Raw genomic sequence first — 19,807 nt, 5'->3', positions numbered from 1 at the left:
TAGCTGTATTTGTGTTTTTTGGCAAAAAAACTGAATGTAGAGGAGTCTGAATACTGGCTAAATATGGCCGTTAGGGTGCCATCTGCTGTGTGGAGTTGGAATGACAAGCTACATTATAATGTTCATGAGCTGGGGCCAACAGGGAGCAGCAAATCTCATTCATTTAAAGGCACATGAAAATATTATAAGGTTGTCACCTAACCAGTAGGGGTTAGCGATTAGCTTGTTGCATGTTCAGAAAGTCCTCCACACTGGAGCGAAACCGTGCCTCCTCATGTTTGGGAGGCGTTCAATGGAATGAGAAATATTTCACACAGACGTGTGAAAAATGGAGAAACTATTTGGGGAGCTGGATTGTTTTTAGCGCATGTAAACGTAGTCACTGACGCTCCATTTGTGACAGCTTCTCCCCCGCCACCATCCTCCTCTTATTTGAATACTTGTCATGCAGATGTACCCCGAGCTGCAGATCACCAACGTGGTGGAGGCCAACCAGCCGCTGCGCATCGAGAACTGGTGCAAAAAGGAGAAGAAGGTGTGCAAGGGCCACGCCCACATCGTGGTACCTTACAAATGCCTCGGTAAGTGCCCGGGATGTGCTTTTGTTGCAAAGTCTGAGGGCGTGTGTGTGTGTGTGTGTGTGTGTGTGTGAGTGAGTCGCGTGGCCCCAGGCGGCAATCTTGCACTTTGATTCAGGTGACTTAAAGCCGGCCCTGAGCTGCAGACTGACGGTGTCACGCCGCATGAATCCAGGCGGCTGCTGGCATTGCTGGGGAGGCTTGTTAAGCAATAAAGCACAATCTCATTTCCCTGCTCAGACAGAAGCCATAAACCCACACAGACATGCCGGGTCAGCGAGCTGGAGGTCTGCTTTATTGGCTTGCACCCTCGCGCTGTGCATACTAGCTATCGGGACACCGACAGGGAGGGGAAATTATGGACTTGTTGGAACTCCAACAGCTTCCACTCTTCCGGGAAAACTTGTACAAAAGTCACCTAAGACTCCAAAATGCACCGAAGCATCATGAAATTATTCAAATATTTAATAATAGTAATAGTAATATTTATTGTATATTATATTTATTTATTTTTATTTATTTTATTTATTATTTATTTATTGTATATTTATTGCATATTAAATAACAATAATACAATTATTAAAGGTGAATCATTTTAAGTGCAATTGTAAATACCCATTAAGTACATAAAATACTGTCAAATAATGACTCAATTATTTTTAAAAGTTATAAAATATACATATTTCATGTGTAATAAATTACTATTTACATTTCATAGTTCACAATTTAATTGTTTGTTGGAAAATGTGATATATTTTTTCTAAATTTAATTCATGTTTTAAAACAAATAAATGATTTTAAAAGGTAACAAATCTATTCATTGAATGCATGTTAAGATTACATTTCACAATATTTTTGTTTAGTCCATATAGTAGTTATAAAATATACATATTTCATGCGTAATAAATTACTATTTAAATTTCATAGTTCACAATTCAATTGTTTGTTGGGAAATGTGATATATTTTTTCTAAATTTAATTCATGTTTTAAAACAAATAAATGATTTTAAAAGGTAACAAATCTATTCACTGAATGCATGTTAAGATTACATTTCACAATATTTTAGTTTAGTCCTTTTAGTAATTTAATTTTGACAGAAAAAACCTTCAAAATGCAAAGAAAAATATAAATAAATAACAATAATAGTATTATTAAGTCAAATAATTTTTAGTGCAAATGTAAATGTCCATTAGATGAATAAAAATGCTGTTAAATAAGTAAAAAGGTCTTTAATTAAAAAAATATCTAATATAATTTGGAGGTGTAAAAATGGTTAATATTAAGATGATATTTCATAAATGAATGTCATTTTGTGTCTATCTTTTACATTTTAATTCATTCAGACTTCAATTGTCTATTTAATTTTTGACAATGCTTAACAAATGTTGAAATATTTATTATATATGAAATCATCGGATTTTATAGAAGAGCCCCTAGATACATACATACATGCATGCATACTGTACACGTGCATGGAATGAAGTGAAATATGGTTCAGCATCCTTTGGGCCCCCTGAAAGGCACTATATCTATCCAGTAAATCCAAACGAGACCAGCCTCTGATGGATGGATTGATTGATTGATGTGTCCCAATACTTATGTCCTTATGGCGTGGCAGCGTACTTGCAGTGAATGTTGCTCATTGTGTGCTTTATGAGCTCATTGCTGTGTTTGCCTTGGACCAAGACAACACACTGCAGCTGGCAAACACAATGGCTCAAAAATATCAACATCAACCCCCACCCGACTTTACCGCTTCCTCGGTCCAAAAGCCTTTTTTGCTGATTGAGTCGTGCGGCTGTCCGGGATTGAAAAAGCCATTAGCGTTTGCGCTGGACTGTGAAATGGGCGACAATTCAAGAGCATTTTTGGCACAGGAGGAGGAGGGGAAGCTTTGGGAGATTGCTCGCACGGTAAACACCCCCCCCCCCGCCCCCCCAATGGATGGTGAGGCTGAGAATACCCATGAAGAACATTTTAGACGCAATTTTATTCTCCGCCAGATCCAGAGGAGCTCAGACTGACTTACTTGGCAACGTGAGGCACTTGTTTTGTTTCAGACTTACTTCTTGTTAATAATTTACATGCTAACATTTGCATGATTCACCGTGTCTGAAAAGGAGTCGGAAGAAGCCTTTCTCAATATCCATTGCTGATTACATTCATTTACAGTATTTCTTTGACATGCTTACTGGCAATATAAACATAAAAAACTAAAATGCTCATAAGCAAAAGTCACAGTATATGTTTGGTGCAGGGGTGTCTAAACATTTTCCAGCGAGGGACGCATAGTGAAAAATGAAAGGATATGCAACTTTCCCATGTATATATTTAGTAAATATTCTAAGAGGTAGATGTATTTCATAGGTGGAAAAAGCCTACTTTGCTTTATTTCCCCCTTTTTGCTGCTGCGGTTGTCTTTATATTTGTTTAATTTCAACAAAAAAAGCCCTCTGTAATGCTAAGAAAAATATTTTTATATATTAAATAACAATGCGACTGTTATTAAAGTTGAGTCATTTTAAGTGTAACTGTAAAAGCCCATTAAATAAATATAAATATTGTCAAATAATTAAATTTTTTTAAAGTAAAAAAATATATATAAATTGTATGTGCAATAAATGAAATTATATTTCACAATTCATTTTTTTATATTTTCACAATTTGAGTCATATTTTAATTATATTTATTTAATTCTGACAGAAAACCCTCCATAATGCCAAGAAAAATATGTATTATATATTAAATTTAGCAATAATACTATTATTGGAATGGAATAATTTGAGTGCAACCATAAATGCCCAGGAAAAAAAATACTATAAAAATACTTTAAAAATCACAACATGAGTTTAATAAAAAAAATTATGTTTAAATTTAAATTGTATTTATGTTGGAAAGCACATTTTTGCTGTTTTTATTTTCCAAAATATTTCACCGTTTTTAAATATATTTTTTGCACATTTCCCCCCCTAATATTATGACTTTATTCACATTCACAAGACAGCGGTGTTAACGTGGTTAACAAAACTGTGGCGAGACCAGCCATGTCGTTTGGTCTAGAGACAGTGCCACCGAGGAAAAGACTGGAAGCAGAACCGGAGGTAGCAGAGATGAGGATGCTGAGGTTCTCATTGGGAGTGACCAGGATGGATAGGATCAGGAACGAGTACATCAGATGGACATTACATGTTAGAGGTCTTGGAGATAAAGTCAGAGAGGCGACACAGAGGAGACACAGTGAATATATTGGTAGAAGGATGCTGCATTTAGAGCTGCCAGGTAGGAGGCGTTGATGAAGACCAGAGAGAGTAGGTTTATGGATGCAATGAAGGAGGACATGAGGGCAGTTGGTGTGAGAGAGACAGATGTAGAAGACAGGGTTGAATGGAGGAGATTGATTTGCTGTGGCGACCCCGAAGGTAAAAGCCGAAAGCGAGAGAATAAGAAGTCTTGGTTAACATAATGAATCCATTCCAGAAGGTCTGACTCAAACCAAAACAAACTCTAACCAAGGATGAGATATGAGATGAGATGTGGCACTTGTTGGTATGATGGCTTCAACTACTTTGGATTGATTTTTGGGTGACACACGAATCAAAAAAGCTAAGGAATATCATAAAATAAGTGTGACGATAACCATAGAAGCAGATGTGGAAACAGCATACACTTCCACTGAAATGTGAGGTTTGAGTCAATGTATTATAATTATACAGCTAAGCCCCACCCACCCTCAAAAAGGATATGTAGCATTTGAGTCAAGCTAATGGCGTCTTGTGAATAATGCACACACTGTGGAACATCTCCGAGCCTCAAAGCCGCCATGTTTGTCGTCAGCACCAGCACTAATCTTCCACGGCAGCACGGGTGCGTGTGTGTGTGTGTGTGTGAGAGTCAGCGCTGGATTATTTTCTTTTTCGAAACATCTTCACGCCTGCCGAGAGAGAGAGAGAGAGAGAGAGAAGAGTTTGCGGGCTGTCATGTGGCGTCGTTGACAGACCGTCGCTTTTTTGCCGTGATTTAATTCCCTCCCAACTGCTGCACGTTTGAGGAATCCCATTTCTTTCTCTCCACGGAGCTCTGGCGCTGACATTCCTTCTAAAGAGAACATTTCACACAAAAGATATAAAAGTCACCTCACACACAACTCCTCCACATGATCATCTCCTCGTTCCAATAGACTTCAGTGTCTGCCCTTTATTGTTTCTGAGGTCATCTGTGATGGTAGGAGGAGGGTGTGCACCTCCTGGGCGGAGATGAGGAGCAGCTGCAGAGTTCGCTGCTATTTGCAGCTCTCTCTCTCCTCCTCCTCCTTCCATCTTAAACCCTCTCATTTTCCAAAACACTGCTTTCCACCCGGCACAGGAAGAGCGAACCGTGACGCTCCAAACGAGCTGTTATAGGAGAGCTCCACAAATTCCTGCAGACCCTTTCCTCGTGTCCTCAAAGTGCTCTACCTCCGAGGGTCACATGCTGTTATGCTAAAAAGAGGTGTATATTTCAAGTAAAAAAGGGACAATGGTTGTCAACTGATGGCTCGCGAAGTCAAAAATGACACTGAAATATGTAATACAACTGATGTCTCACCTACGTATTTTCAAGTCAAATTGAGAAATATTTCATTTCCTCTTTGGTGTACAGTATGTACCTTACACAGATACACGTCAAATATCTGATTTGGTTTGATATTTCATTTGTAATTTGGGCATTATTTCTATTTATCTATCTATTTCATTGACAAAATACCTTCATCAGCTAAACTAGCAAACTAATACATTAGCTTGCTTTCCAATTGTCCGTAGGTATGAATGTGAGTGTGAATGGTTGTTTGTCTTTATGTGCCCTGTGATTGGCTGGCCACCAGTCCAGGGTGTACCCTGCCTCTCACCGAAGACAGCTGGGATAGGCTCCAGCACCCCCCGCGACCCTCGTGAGGAAAAAACGGTAGAAAATGAACGAACGAGCTACTATGTTCTTCCACATTTCATTGACAAAATAGCTTCATCAGCTAAACTAGCAAACTAATACATTAGCTTGCTTTCCAATTGTCCGTAGGTATGAATGTGAGTGTGAATGGTTGTTTGTCTATTTGTGCCCTGTGATTGGCTGGCCAACAGTCCAGGGTGTACCCCGCCTCTCACCGAAGACAGCTGGGGTAGGCTCCAGCATACCCTCGTGAGGATAAGTAGAAAATTGAATGGTTTGACTTTCATCGAAAAAGTGTACAAAATTTAAAAGAAAACAACAAAGCCAGGCATAAATAAAGACTCCGGCTGTCAAATGATAAAACCCTTTAATCAGATAAATCACGTTTTTCAAATGAGTTAATCATGATTAATCACCATGTCTCACTATGTCTGAAATGCCAATTTTTTACCATATTTTTTATTTAAAAAAAAGACTAATTATAGGTTAGGATTATGTATATTTGTATGTATTAACAGTGCCTAAATTTCAGTCAAACTAAGAGATGGCCCACATGTCTGAAAATCTATTTACCTTACACTGCTTTATTTAATTCTCGTCTGAGGTCAGCTGGGATAGGCTCCAGCATACCTCTGCGACCCTAGTGAGGATACGCGGCACAGAAGATGGATGGATGGTTTTATAAATTAGTTATTAATTATTCAAATGGCTAAAAAAGTTAAATAAAACTGGCTAAAATAAAAAAGTGTAAAAAAAAACAAATAACAATTACAAAAAAAGAAGTATAAGTAATACAAATAATACAAAATATAAAGACTCAAACTACAAAAAGTGTAAAAAGTAACAAATTGGGAAAAAATGAACCAACTTAAATAAAAGTATAATAAAATTAAAATGTTAAATGTGTAAAACAAAAATAATGCAAATAAATAAAAAGGAGTTAAAAGTTTCAAAAATCATAGAAATGACTACAAAGTGTAAAAAAAAAAAAAACACAGATATTTAAACGGTGATTGGAAAATGAGACCAAATAAGACCATTTGATTCTATTCGTGTGAACATACAGCATATTTATACAATATTGTGTATTCCTTAGCGCAGAGGTAGGGAACCTATGGCTCGGGAGCCAGGTAGGGCTCTTTTGATGACTGTATCTGGCTCTCAAGCATTTCTTACCACAATAAAAATGTATTTTTGCTAACATTTTAAAGTAAACATCACAGAAATGACTGTTAAAAATAATATTCAAAATCAACAACTTTCTTATGCATTTTAATTCGTCCATCTATATTCTGCTGCAATACGGCCAACCATATCTATCTTTCTTGATGATATTTTCCAGGTCAAACACCAAAACTTGATTATTACTGGGTAATGCTGTAGTCTACCTCGGTCATTGAGATGTCAAAAAAACATGTAAATGTAAACTTTCCTCCTTTAGTCAAATAGCTAAAGCTGCAGAACCAACCCTTCTGGTGAAGATGGCCAAAATAATGAAATATGTGTACTGAATACGGTTCAAAACTATGCAGCAGCAGAAATTGTATTAATGGCAGCAAGTATTTGATTTATTATTAGACACTGCGCTGCTCACGAAAGTGTGCTGGCCACACCCCCTTGGCGTGGGGTAGTGTGCCTGGTCTACGTAATTAGAGCCCATTATATCTAAAACTGTTGGTCTTACATAAAAATGCACACATTTTATTGCATTCAATGTTTAAAAAAATGTATATGGCTCTCACAGATACACATTTTAAAATATCTGGTCTTCATGGCTCTCTTAGCCAAAAAGGTTCCCGACCCCTGCCTTAGCGGGAGCAGCGTCTATAAATAAAAATATAGATTGATTCAGCGATGTATCACAACTTCCGTTTGTACCATTCTGTCACGACTCTTGTGAATCACAGCATTTTCTCACCACTCCGACCCAACATTCACATTGACAGCAGGTGACGGTGTTACAGAATCCGCGACGTCGCTTTAACACCGCCTCTATTTTGACGTTGCAGTGGGCGAGTTCGTGAGTGACGTGCTGCTGGTTCCGGAGAAGTGCCAGTTCTTCCACAAGGAGCGCATGGACATGTGTATGAGCCACCAGCAGTGGCACAGCGTGGCCAAAGAGGTAAGATGCTTGCAGTGACGGAGTGCAAAAAAAAAAAAGAAGAAACTCAGCTTCTTAAGGGATTAGCATGGATGTAATGCTGCTAATCCCAGTTTGAAGCAGGGAGGAGGAAGGGGGGGGGGGCACTGCAGTCATTCTAGAAGCTCCTGCATCACACTCTCCACCAACATCTGCAGTCTCATACTTTACTTTTTCCCCATGCAGAGATGTCTTCCTCCTAAATAAGAAAAGTACCAGCAGTGGGCTCTACTGAGCTGAGGTTTTCTAATTTCGTGCAACTTTAGAGGCCTTTTTTTCCCCCAGATCAAATTCCATATTGTACATCTTGGGGGGTATTGGAGTTTACAGGGATTATTTTATTAGTTGACATGTTCCTCGCCGGGCGGCACGGTGGTCTAGGGCAGGGGTGGGCAAACTACGGCCCGGGGGCCACATGCGGCCCACCAAGTGTTTGAATCCGGCCCGCCAGTTCAACTTTTAACATACAAACTAGCAACATGACTTGCAAGTCGGATGTCTTTATTAAAAAAAAACCCCAAAAACAACAAAACTGTAGAATTAAATGACATAGTTTGATGTGGTCTGATGATTAAAATGCTCCTAATAAAACATATAGCTGATAGTATAACACTTTTACAGATAAAATTACATGAATAATTTAAGGAAAATTATATATATAAGCAAATATATGTTCTGGCCCCCGGGACAATTTTGTTAACTCAGTGTGGCCCACGAGTCAAAATATTTGCCCACCCCTGGTCTAGGGGTTAGCGCACAGACCTCACAGCTAGGAGACCAGGGTTCAATTCCACCCTCGGCCATCTCTGTGTGGAGTTTGCATGTTCTCCCCGTGCATGCGTGGGTTTTCTCCGGGTACTCCGGTTTCCTCCCACATTCCAAAAACATGCTAGGTTAATTGGCGACTCCAAATTGTCCATAGGTATGAATGTGAGTGTGAATGGTTGTTTGTCTATATGTGCCCTGTGATTGGCTGGCGACCAGTCCAGGGTGTACCCCGCCTTACGCCCGAAGACAGCTGGGATAGGCTCCAGCACCCCCCGCGACCCTCGTGAGGAAAAAGCGGTAGAAAATGAATGAATGAATGTTCCTCGCCATTCTTCCTTCCTGTTCTATGGTTATTATTTTCTTTCTTCCCAGCGTTACCGGTTACCCCTCTGCAGTGACATGACACGCGAAAAAGCATTCTTTGAGGCAGGAGTGTCCAAACGATATTCCAATGAGGGCCACATAGTGAAAAATGAAAAAAAATGCAAGGACCATTGGGATATTTTCTATACATATGCTAATAAGCAATATATATCTGAAGAAAAAGATAAATCTTAGCTTTGTGATAAGGTAAAAAAGCCTATTTTTACTGTCACTTTTGTGTGTGCGCGCTTATTAAATTTACATTTTCCTCGTAATTTTAGGAATTTATTCCCATAATATTTGGACTTTTTCCCAAGCCTAATTTTCAAAAAATGATTACTTTTTGTGTTGTTTTTTTCTAATTTTTGCTGGGTTTCTTTTTTTAAGTGTTTTTATCAAATAGTTTTTATACGTTTGTCTTTCTGAATTTTTGTAAATTTATTCCCATAATATTTGGACTTTCCCCATCCTCATTTTCCAAAAATTACGACTTTTCGTGTTGTTTCTCATGATATTATGACTTCTAAAAAAAATCCGATTTTTTTTCCTTTCATGTTTCAACTCTATACTACTAACATGACATTGTTCTTCCTCATAATACTATGCAAGGCGTGCTCCAAGAGCTCCACGGTGCTGCACAGCTACGGCATGCTGCTCCCATGCGGCACCGACAAGTTCCAGGGCACCGAGTATGTCTGCTGCCCCCCTTCCCGCTCGGGCCAGCCCGACACTCCCTCGCCCCCTGCCCAGGAGGAGGAAGACGACGAGGAGGAAGAGGAGGAGATAGAGGACGAGGAGATCGATGAGGCAGACCTGGATGATGAAGATGAGCTGAAGGAAAGGTGAGCAGAGGAAACGCGGGGGTTACCATAGCCAGCTGTTCTTCCTGCTTTGATGAATGACTCCTCTTCTCTTATCGTTCCATCACCCCCTCACCCAACCCCCCTTCCTCCTCGTCAGCGAGGCTCCAGCTGACGAGCAGCCCACGCGGAAGGAGGAGTCGCTGGATGATGAAGATGAAGATGCAGAAGATGAGGAGGAGGAGGAATACCACTATGTCTATGAGGATGAGGAGGCAGATAAGGACGATGACGACAAGCAAGAGAGCAGCAGAATGTCAGACAGTGAAGAGGAGGACAAGACCCTCCATGAAGTGAAAGGTCTGAGAAGATGACATCCTCGCTTCAGATTAACCTTTGAGATAGAAACGCTCATGGCACTTAGCACCACTTGTCCTTTTATCCGACCTCTTAGAGAGACGAGGGGTTCAAAAGTTTTCAAGAAAAACAAATTCAATCACGTGTGATAAAGCTGCCACATTTAGTTAGCAAAGCAGCCACAAGAACACGGGGAAGGACAGGGAGAGTCGGCAGAGGAAGCGGCTACTAAGCCACATGTGTATTATTCATTCATTCATTCATTTTCTACCGCTTTTTCCTCACGAGGGTCGCGGGGGTGCTGGAGCCTATCCCAGCTGTCTTCGAGCGAGAGGCGGGGTACACCCTGGACTGGTCGCCAGTCAATCACAGGGCACATATAGACAAACAACCATTCACACTCACATTCATACCTATGGACAATTTGGAGTCGCCAATTCATTCATTCACTTTCTACCGCTTTTTCCTCACGAGGGTCGCGGGGGGTGCTGGAGCCTATCCCAGCTGTCTTCGAGCGAGAGGCGGGGTACACCCTGGACTGGTCGCCAGTCAATCACAGGTCACATATAGACAAACAACCATTCACACTCACATTCATACCCATGGACAATTTGGAGTCGCCAATTACCCTAGCATGTTTTTGGAATGTGGGAGGAAACCGGAGTACCCGGAGAAAACCCACGCATGCACGGGGAGAACATGCAAACTCCACACAGAGATAGCCGAGGGTGGAATTGAACCCTGGTCTCCTAGCTGTGAGGTCTGCGCGCTAACCACTAGACCGCCGTGCCGCCCCAATTGAATTATGACTCTGCTTTTTCACCACATCGTACCAAGTGCCAACCTTATGTAACGATGTACCTGTTGCTTCCGCCCGCAGCCGTGTGCACCCTGGAGGCGGAGACGGGCCCCTGCAGGGCCTCCATGCCTCGCTGGCACTTCGACCTGAGCCAGAGGAAGTGCGTACGCTTCATCTACGGAGGCTGCGCCGGCAACCGCAACAACTTTGACTCGGAGGAGTACTGCATGGCCGTGTGCAAGCGCCTCAGTAAGTGCGACGCTCTCTCTGTTTATTTCTTGACTAGCCAGAAGTAGCATCGGTGTGAGGGAGGCGGTGGGGGCTGCTTTTGCGTGACAGGAAGTCTGAACACGACCCGGCCGTCAAACGGGGGCGATTTTCTTCTGTTAGCGTCGGCGATGCGAGCTGTCAGCAAAAGGCCAGCGGGAGGATGAAAAGAATGCTAAAGGAAAGACTGTCAGCTCCTCTTACGTTCTCGCTCGCTTCTTCACATTTCTTCCTCTCTTGCCCTGCCTTCATTTTTACTTGTTTCCCCATTGCAGCCACGCCCCCCACCCCTCAGCCCACCGACGACGTGGACATCTACTTTGAGACGCCAGCCGACGACAAGGAGCACAGTCGCTTCCAGAGGGCCAAGGAGCAGCTGGAGATCAGACACCGCAACCGCATGGAGAGGGTGAGCGCTTGTAAAAGTTCCCGCTTGCACTAAAACCAGACACAGGACCGATGATTATTATCATTATTAATATTATGTATACATTATCAATCACTGTTCTCCCTCTTCCATCGCTGCAGGTGAGGAAGGAATGGGAAGAGGCCGACCGCCAGGCCAAGAACCTCCCCAAGGCTGAGAGGCAGACTTTGGTTCAGGTGCGTCTACAGCGCCCTCCTGTGGTTGGGTCAGACATGGCTGCTTATACAACCATCTCAATGCACCTTTTTTAACATCATAAAATAAGTCCAAGGGTTTCATGTGATGTTAATTGACTAGAAATGTATTTAGCCAAAAAAGTATTGAGAGATTTCATGTAACTACGCCCCCTAGTGGTTGTGAAAAGCATAGGGATGCCATGGTTACAGCATCTTAAGTGGACACTTCAAGGAGGAAGGCCATATACTGTAAATCAGGGGTCTCAAACTCAATTTACTCGGGGGCCACTGGAGCTAGGGTCTGGGCGAGACTGGGCCGCATCAGGTCCCCCCCCCCCCCCCCCCCCCCCCAAAAAAAAAATATATTTAAAACAGAAAAATTAATAAACTTTGCTTTGGTTTTGATTTTCTACAATAAAAGCTCTGATAAAACATTCCACTGTTCTCAAATATCTTAATTTTTATTTTTCTGCACAAAATAAGATGAAAAATAAATAAACAAATCAAGAATAAAGAAAATCAATCAATCAGTAATAAATAAATATAATAATAATAATAAAACGGCAAATAATAAAAACTTAATAAACCACATATAGTTGGTGGGTAGACAAATGATTTTTTTCAGATTAAAATGAACAAAGCATTATTAGAGCCCTGTAGACATGACAAAACACGACTATAGTCACATTTATACTTTTTTTATTTACAACATATTGCGCAACTACAGGGTCTTGAGACACATGCTAACTCGCAAACTGGAGAGCTAGCGACCTAAACGGTAGCCTTCAAGTTATTTCCTTTAAACTTAAATAGCCAAAAACTTACCACTTCCACACGAATAGGGAGGTTAACTATTAACAGTTATTTAACTTTTAACATGAACATGAATCAAACGTAATAATTTTTTCTGGGTACATGATACCATACAGCATCCATATCAAACTTGTGCGGGCCGCACTAACATTAAACTTTCATATCAAGGCGGGGGCCTCAAACTAATGTGGCCCGCAGGCCACATGTTTGAGACCCCTGCTGTAAATGAAAGGGACACCTTGATATTTTGTCGACCAACATATAACATATGTTATCAGATGGTGGCTAGAATAACAACAACGATTGCTGTTTTTGGGACTACTTTCATATGCGGGACGTGTGCTTCCTTTGCAGCACTTCCAGGCCATGGTGGAGTCCCTGGAGGAGGAGGCAGCCAGTGAGAAGCAGCAGCTGGTGGAGACCCACCTGGCCCGGGTGGAGGCCATGCTGAACGACCGGCGCCGCCTCGCCTTGGAGAACTACCTGGCGGCCCTGCAGGCGGACCCCCCCAGGGTCAGTCGACACCTCACGCCTGCACTCCTACACTGCACCACACAGGCTTGTCACAAATTGGAGTCTTTTAGTCAGTTTAATGGCTGATGTTACATAATGCTCACAGATGTTTCCTCTTCTGCAGCCTCACCGCATCCTGCAGGCTCTGAGACGCTACGTGCGTGCCGAGAACAAGGACCGCCAGCACACCATCCGCCACTACCAGCACGTCCTGGCCGTGGACCCCGAGAAGGCTGCTCAGATGAAGTCGCAGGTCAGTGAGTGAACTAAACCACTCGGGCTGAATACAGTTTTTAACATTATGAGAGCCCTCTAGACATGAAATAACACCCCTATAGTCACTGTAATGCTCCTATTCCCCAATTTAGTAGACGTAAAAGAAATTAAGACATACAAGAGCTTAGAAAAGCTGTTTATGACCTTTTTAAATATGGTTTTTACATTATTAGAGCCCTCGAGACATGAAATAACACCCCTATAGTCACTGTTACATCCTATTACCCAATATAGTAGACGTAATTAAAGGAAATAAGACTTATTAAACATAGAAAACCTGTTTATGACCTTCTAAATGCATACTTTACTGATCTCCTATTACTCAATATTGTAGCCACAATAAGGTAATTTAGTCTTAAATAAGCCATAAAATAGACGCATAAATGTTGGCATCGAGTGATTTCCTGTTTTTATATATACCATATGTCCTGCGGTGGTTCTTGTGTCAGCAATGTAACATTACCGAAACTTGATAACAAAACACCTACAGCAGGTGTGTCCAAAGTGCGGCCCAAGGGCCATTTAATCACTTTTTATTTATTGAGTAAAGACAAAAAGGTGGAATGTTAATACTAATAACGAATAATAACACAAAAGTATATATCTAAAAAGTATATATCAATATCCAAACAACTAAACTATTCCAACATTAACAACACAAAAAGAGGTTGTTTTCCGTGATAATAACAATTTATTTACAAATGTAACACCATGAACTATTTATAATTTTCATACTTCCGCGTGTTAAAATGTCACTACAATGCGTACGGAACCTTCTGCATGCGTGTGCACAAATATATAAATATATACAAATATGAAAGTTGACTTTTGCATCCTTGTATTTATCAGTATGTGGCCCTCTGTCGAGAGACTTTGGATCCACCATCTTGTCTACTAATACTATTTGATTCCAGCATGACTAGGGACATGATTCAGAGCAGGGGTTCAAGTAGAGTCACGCAGGAAGTTGTGGAAAAGTCCCAGTTACCTCCTAGCTTCTGACTCACTCTTCAGTCTGGCGTCATTGTGCTACTTCCAAACAAACAGTTCTCGTGTTCTACAATCTGCAGTCCTCTAAGTAGACACTTGGAAGCTTCTAGAACAGGGGTGCTCATTAAGTCGATCGCGAGCTACCGGTCGATCGCGGAGGTGGTACTGGTCGATCGCTGGTCGATCGCGGCGTGACATAAAAAAAATATCATCCTAGCATCAATGCCGTCGCTTGATTGATATACAGGGCAGCCATTCAGATGACAACTGAATGTTGCCCTTCGGGCGACCAATCAAATCAAACAACGTCTCTAAGTGCAGCAGAACTTACCATGTCAGCCTATCATCCATCCCCGTTACTTGATTGACATACAGGACAACCAGTCAGATGACAACTGAATTTTGACCTTTAGGTCACCGCTCATGCGTAAACAACGATGCAAAGTGCTAAGCTAGTCGGCGAATTGCGAGATTTTAAGCCCTCGCTAAAGTTTATGGTCACTAAAATGAGTGAAGGAGCTGGACCAAGTAAAAAGGCAAAAACTGGACCAAGTAAAAAGGCAAAAACATATCACTTCCATACGGATATGGAATATTATACGGATATTGTGATACGGATATTATCCATGACTGATAAACATTTGGAAGTGTGCTTGAGGCTGGCTATCAGCAGCTACTGTCCGGACTATGCATCCCTGGCTGGTTCAATTCAGTGCAAGTCATCAAAGTAAACTCAGGTAATTACAAAAAATGTTCATAGTTAATTATGTGTGTTTTGCAATATTGGCTCATTTGGTTATGTAAGGTACATCAACATACATTGTACGTACAAATAATCCTCAATACATTTGAAAATAAATAGATGTTTTGCATTTTTGTAGTGGGTAGATCATTTTGACTCGGTCATTTTAAAAGTAGCTCGCATGCTGAAAAAGTGTGAGCACCCCTGGACTAGAAGGTCCTCATAAAGTATTGGTGCTCATCCACAGGAGCCGTAGTGATGTCTGCTAAAAGTGTACGAGGAGAAATGAGGGGGTGTGTCTGGCTGAGGGAGGAGGCTCAGGCTTAGACTTGCAGGTCTTGTATAACAGTGCTACTGTGTGTGTGCGCGGCTAGCTAGTGTCTATTGTGTTTACTTGTGCGGTGGCTGTGCCATCGGCTTTCATCCAAAATTCCATTATCTGTCTGCACAACTCTCTCTCGCTGCACGTTGGTGTTAAGTGACGTATACGGACCGGCGTAGCATAGCTCCCGTTCTCACAGATGCAGGCAAGCAAGAACCCACCACCACCACAGATAGTTATTTTTTATTATTTGACTCCTGTTGCTAAATGAGCGACTACAGGATATGTAGTCACTACAGAGACTCATGTCTCATCGTGGGCAAAAAAGCTTATCATGGGTATCAACTTCACTCTTGGCTCCTTTTCTCCATTTTTGCTGTATTTATATTATATTTTTTTCCATATTTTTCTTAAATCTTGGTGCATTTTCTACTCGTAATATTATGTTTTTTATTCCAATATTCCCATATTATTAACTTACTCCCCAGCCTAATATTCCAAAAATGACAACTTTACTCTGTTTTGTCCTGTGTTTCTTTTAAAATGACTTTATTTTTCCTGGTAATATTATGAGTTCATTCCTGTAAAATTGCAGCTTTTTCTCTCATCATTTCTCTCTCACATTTGTCTTAATGTTTTGACTAAATTTTTGTATTATTTTTGTATAATTAGTTATTTTTTTCTGACGTATTTCAACTTTTTTCTTGTACAAATTCTGTTTGACTTTATTCCCATAATATTATAACTTTCCCCCAACCCTTTATTTTGTTTTGATCTCATAATAATATAATTTTTCTTTTTTCTTTAATATTTCAACTTTGTCATTTTTCCTCATAATTTTATAACTTTATTCCGGTTTTAAAAATAATCTTGTTAGATTACAAACCATTTATAGTTTTCTTATAAAATGACATTTTCAGAATGTTCCGTGGGCTGCACTTTCGATACCCGAGCATGAGAGAATGCAGGTGTGCCTAATAGAATGGCCGGTGTGCACACATAAACAGGAAGGGGAGGTGTGAGCACGCCCCCTGTAGGCGGAAAGGTGCACTGTAGCCTCCTATTCGTGGTGGTGGATTCCTCCCTTTGACAAACACATTCAAATGAGTGTGGAACAGTGTGTGTGTGTGTGTGTGTGTGTGTGTGTGTGTGTGATGATAATAAGGCCTGGTGGGCCGAGGATGCTGTCTATCGTCTTCAGATGTTGAGCATATTTCAGTATTAGACGCGGCGTTGTGTTTCATGTCGCTGTGTGTTGGCGCCGAGAAGGAGTCACGTCAACCTGGTGCGTGTCTCACGTGATGTCTTTTCATGTTTCCTTGTCAGGTGATGACCCACCTGCGTGTGATCGAAGAGAGGATGAACCAGAGCCTGTCTCTGCTCTACAAAGTCCCTTATGTGGCCGATGAGATTCAGGATGAAATTGGTGAGTGCTGTGCTCCCTTTTGGTGGTTTTCTGACAAACACCAAAGGGGAGACCCTACTAAGCGAGGACCCTGTTGCTTTTAATGCTGTCCAGTCTCTGATGTTTGATGATGCAAGAATGTAAGCTAACTGAGGCGGTGAACATCACAACCGATCTTCCCTGTTTCAAAGCAAGAATCAAATTTGAATATATTGATCCAAGATTCTTGAGCTCGCTGAGGTCAAAGGTTAGGTTAGGTGGCCTTGGTTGCGCTATGGTGTTCTTCTGAGCCAATCTTCATACCCAGTAGGAATATTACTAGCATTTATGAGGCAGCTGGGATCAAAGGTTTAAGTTAGCAGGCATTGGTTGCATTATGATGCTCTTTTGAACCAATCTTCATACTCTGTGTGGATATTATCCTGTATTAAAGTAAGAACCCTATTGATTTTAGGGATATTGATCCAAGATTTGTGAGGTAGGGTTAGATTAGGAGGCAGTGCTTGCATTCTGTGCTCTTTTGAGCCAATCTTCATACTTTACTGAAAGATTATCCCGTATTAAAGTAAGAAACATTGATTTTAAGATTGTCGATCCAAGATCTGGGATGCAGCTGGGCTCAAAGATTACTTTAGGACATTTAGTTGCATTATGTTGCTCCAATGAACCAATCTTCATACTTTTTATGAATATTATCTTGTATTAAATTAAGAACCCTATTGATTTTAGGGATTTTGATCTGAGATTTGTGAGGTAGGATTAGATTAGGAGGCATCGATTGCATTCTGATGGTCTTTTGAGCCAATGTTTATACTTTATTACAGGATTATCCTTTTAGATTATCCTATTAAAGTAACAACACCATTGATTTTAACGATACTAATCCAAGATTTGTGATGTAGCTGGGCTCAAGGTTTAGGTTTGGAGGCATTGGTTGTATTCTGATGTTCCTTTGAACCAATCTTCATACTTTGTATGGAAATGATGCTGTATTAAAGTAAGAACCCTACTGATTTGAGGGACATTGATCCAAGATTTGTGAGGTAGGATTAGTTTAGGAGGCATTGGTTGCATACTGATGCTCTTTTGAGTCATTCTTCATACTGTGTATGAATATTACCCTGTATTAAAATAAGAACACTATTGATTTTAAGGGTATTGATCCAAGATTTCTGAGTTAGGATTAGTTTATGAGGTTTTGGTTGCATTCTGAGGGTCTTTAGAACCAAATACTTGGATTATAATGATCCTGTATTAAAGTAAGAACCCTAATGATCTTAAGGATATTGATTCCAGATTTGTGAGGTAGGTTAGGTTAGAAGGCAATGATTCCATTCTGGTGCTCTTTTGAGCCAATCTGGAATGGAATGGCCTTTATTGTCATTATACAAGATGTACAACAAGATTGGAGAGCTTCTCCTTTCAGTGCAGTAGTCATGTTTAAAAAAAAAAAGTATATAAAAGTAGAGTAAAAAAGACAAGTTAACAAGATATATACAAGATATCCAAAACATACACATAGTATTGCACAGGAGCATATGCAGGAGCAGACATATTGCAGATATATAAATTTTAGTGCAATGATAAATGATAAATCTCTGCACTTTATGTTATATATGCAATATTATCCTGTATGAAAGTAAGAACACTATTGATTTTGAGTGTTTTGATAGAAAGGTTCTTGAAACATTCTCATCCTTTCAGGGATTATTACTATGAATCAAAGCATAACTTTATTGATGTAGAGCAGACTAAGGCCAAAGTTGAGTGGGGGTTTGGTGGAGTGTTCTACCAGCGCGAGCGTCTCCACCTCCATGAGCGGCGCCCGGCGTGTGTCAGAGATGAGATGAAAGCGTAACGAGCTTGGTGACAGAAGTGGGTCACATTTGAGCTGCTGCTTCCTGCTGGGAGACTCCCCCAGAAAAACAACACTAATTGCTACTTACCAGCCATGACAGCGCAACTCCCGCCTTTGTCAACATTTTGCTAGCACTAATTAGTTGACAGTATTAGTTGGATGTTTTTTTAAGTGTCTCATCTGCTCTCCTTCTCGCAGATGAGTTGCTCCAGGAGCAGAAAGCCGACATGGACCAGTTCCTGTCGTCCATTTCCGAGTCCCAGCCCGACGTCACCGTGTCCTCAGAGGAGAGCGTGGAGGTGCCCGTGCCCGAGGTGAAGCCTTACCGGCCCATCAAGGTCACGTCCCTTGGGTCCCATCCAGAACCAGAAGGTACGCAGTTACACATCTAAAAACTCCCCACTGTGTGCCGGGTGTCTGGAAAGTGGTAGAAACATCTCAGGGTGCCAAGAGTTTAGGTTCTGGTTCTCAGCGGGACTCTGAAATAACGAAGACGACGCAGCCAGCTAAATAAAAGATAATAAAAGTAGGAAAGTTAAGAGAATGAAATTGGAAGCTAAAGTTACCAGAATAAAGTTGGAATGTTAAGTCGTGATGGTGAGTTGAAGCCCCATGTTGCACACCTCATTAGGACTCATTTAATTTATGGCGCCATCAAGAGGTCAATGAAATGTACTACAATCCAGTACAGAACACAGTATTAGAAACAGGCAGGCACCTTTGGTGCTTGTGATTAAATAAAGACAGTTGTCGCTGGTTCCATCTTTGAAACACTCGCAAATAACTAACCAAAGACCAACCAAACCAAACACAAGATGTGGGGGTGGGCTCCATTTGCGTTTTCGCAATCACACACGGTTCACACGCCAACCCAGCAAAGCACTTCCTGAATCAGCCACATGGTACGGTGCTTCAGGAAGGTTCCAACGTCATCGCTTACGTCATCAAACCATGCTCCCAAACACACCTCGCCTGGAGTTTTGCGGAATACTCGACACGCGCTTTCAAGCCTCGACATAGAGACATCGCGAACATTAAGATAAAAGACGTCATGTTATGAGAATAAAGAAAAGAAAAACTCCTAAAGTTACCAGAATAAAGTTTTAATGTAATTAAAAGTAAAGTCATAAAGTTACATACGGGAAAAAATTGTATTGTTAGCATTAGCTCGCATGGTAATGCTAGTCCAGGGGTGCTCACACTTTTTCAGCATGCGAGCTACTTTTAAAATGACCGAGTCAAAATGATCTACCCACTACAAAAATGCAAAACATCTATTTATTTTCAAA

The 19,807-nt window shown here is 41.0% G+C and overlaps 1 protein-coding gene across 4 annotated transcripts in view; it reads left to right on the top strand.

Annotated features, from left to right (window-relative positions):
* The window catches only part of aplp2 (amyloid beta (A4) precursor-like protein 2), a 61,535-nt gene that overhangs the window by 32,627 nt on the left and 9,101 nt on the right, over positions 1-19,807 (top strand). For all 4 annotated transcript variants that reach the window (XM_058079120.1, XM_058079119.1, XM_058079117.1 and 1 more), the window contains exons 3-13: positions 452-581; positions 7,512-7,624; positions 9,383-9,615; positions 9,734-9,933; positions 10,811-10,978; positions 11,272-11,405; positions 11,525-11,599; positions 12,767-12,925; positions 13,050-13,178; positions 16,582-16,681; positions 18,717-18,890. In XM_058079120.1, the coding sequence (XP_057935103.1) occupies positions 452-581; positions 7,512-7,624; positions 9,383-9,615; positions 9,734-9,933; positions 10,811-10,978; positions 11,272-11,405; positions 11,525-11,599; positions 12,767-12,925; positions 13,050-13,178; positions 16,582-16,681; positions 18,717-18,890 (1,615 nt within the window). The remainder of the gene's footprint in view (positions 1-451; positions 582-7,511; positions 7,625-9,382; positions 9,616-9,733; positions 9,934-10,810; positions 10,979-11,271; positions 11,406-11,524; positions 11,600-12,766; positions 12,926-13,049; positions 13,179-16,581; positions 16,682-18,716; positions 18,891-19,807) is intronic.

Source organism: Doryrhamphus excisus, chromosome 8 (assembly GCF_030265055.1).
Source record: "Doryrhamphus excisus isolate RoL2022-K1 chromosome 8, RoL_Dexc_1.0, whole genome shotgun sequence".
NCBI classification, from domain to species: Eukaryota; Metazoa; Chordata; class Actinopteri; order Syngnathiformes; family Syngnathidae; genus Doryrhamphus; species Doryrhamphus excisus.
This window is presented reverse-complemented; position numbering and strand designations above follow the sequence as displayed.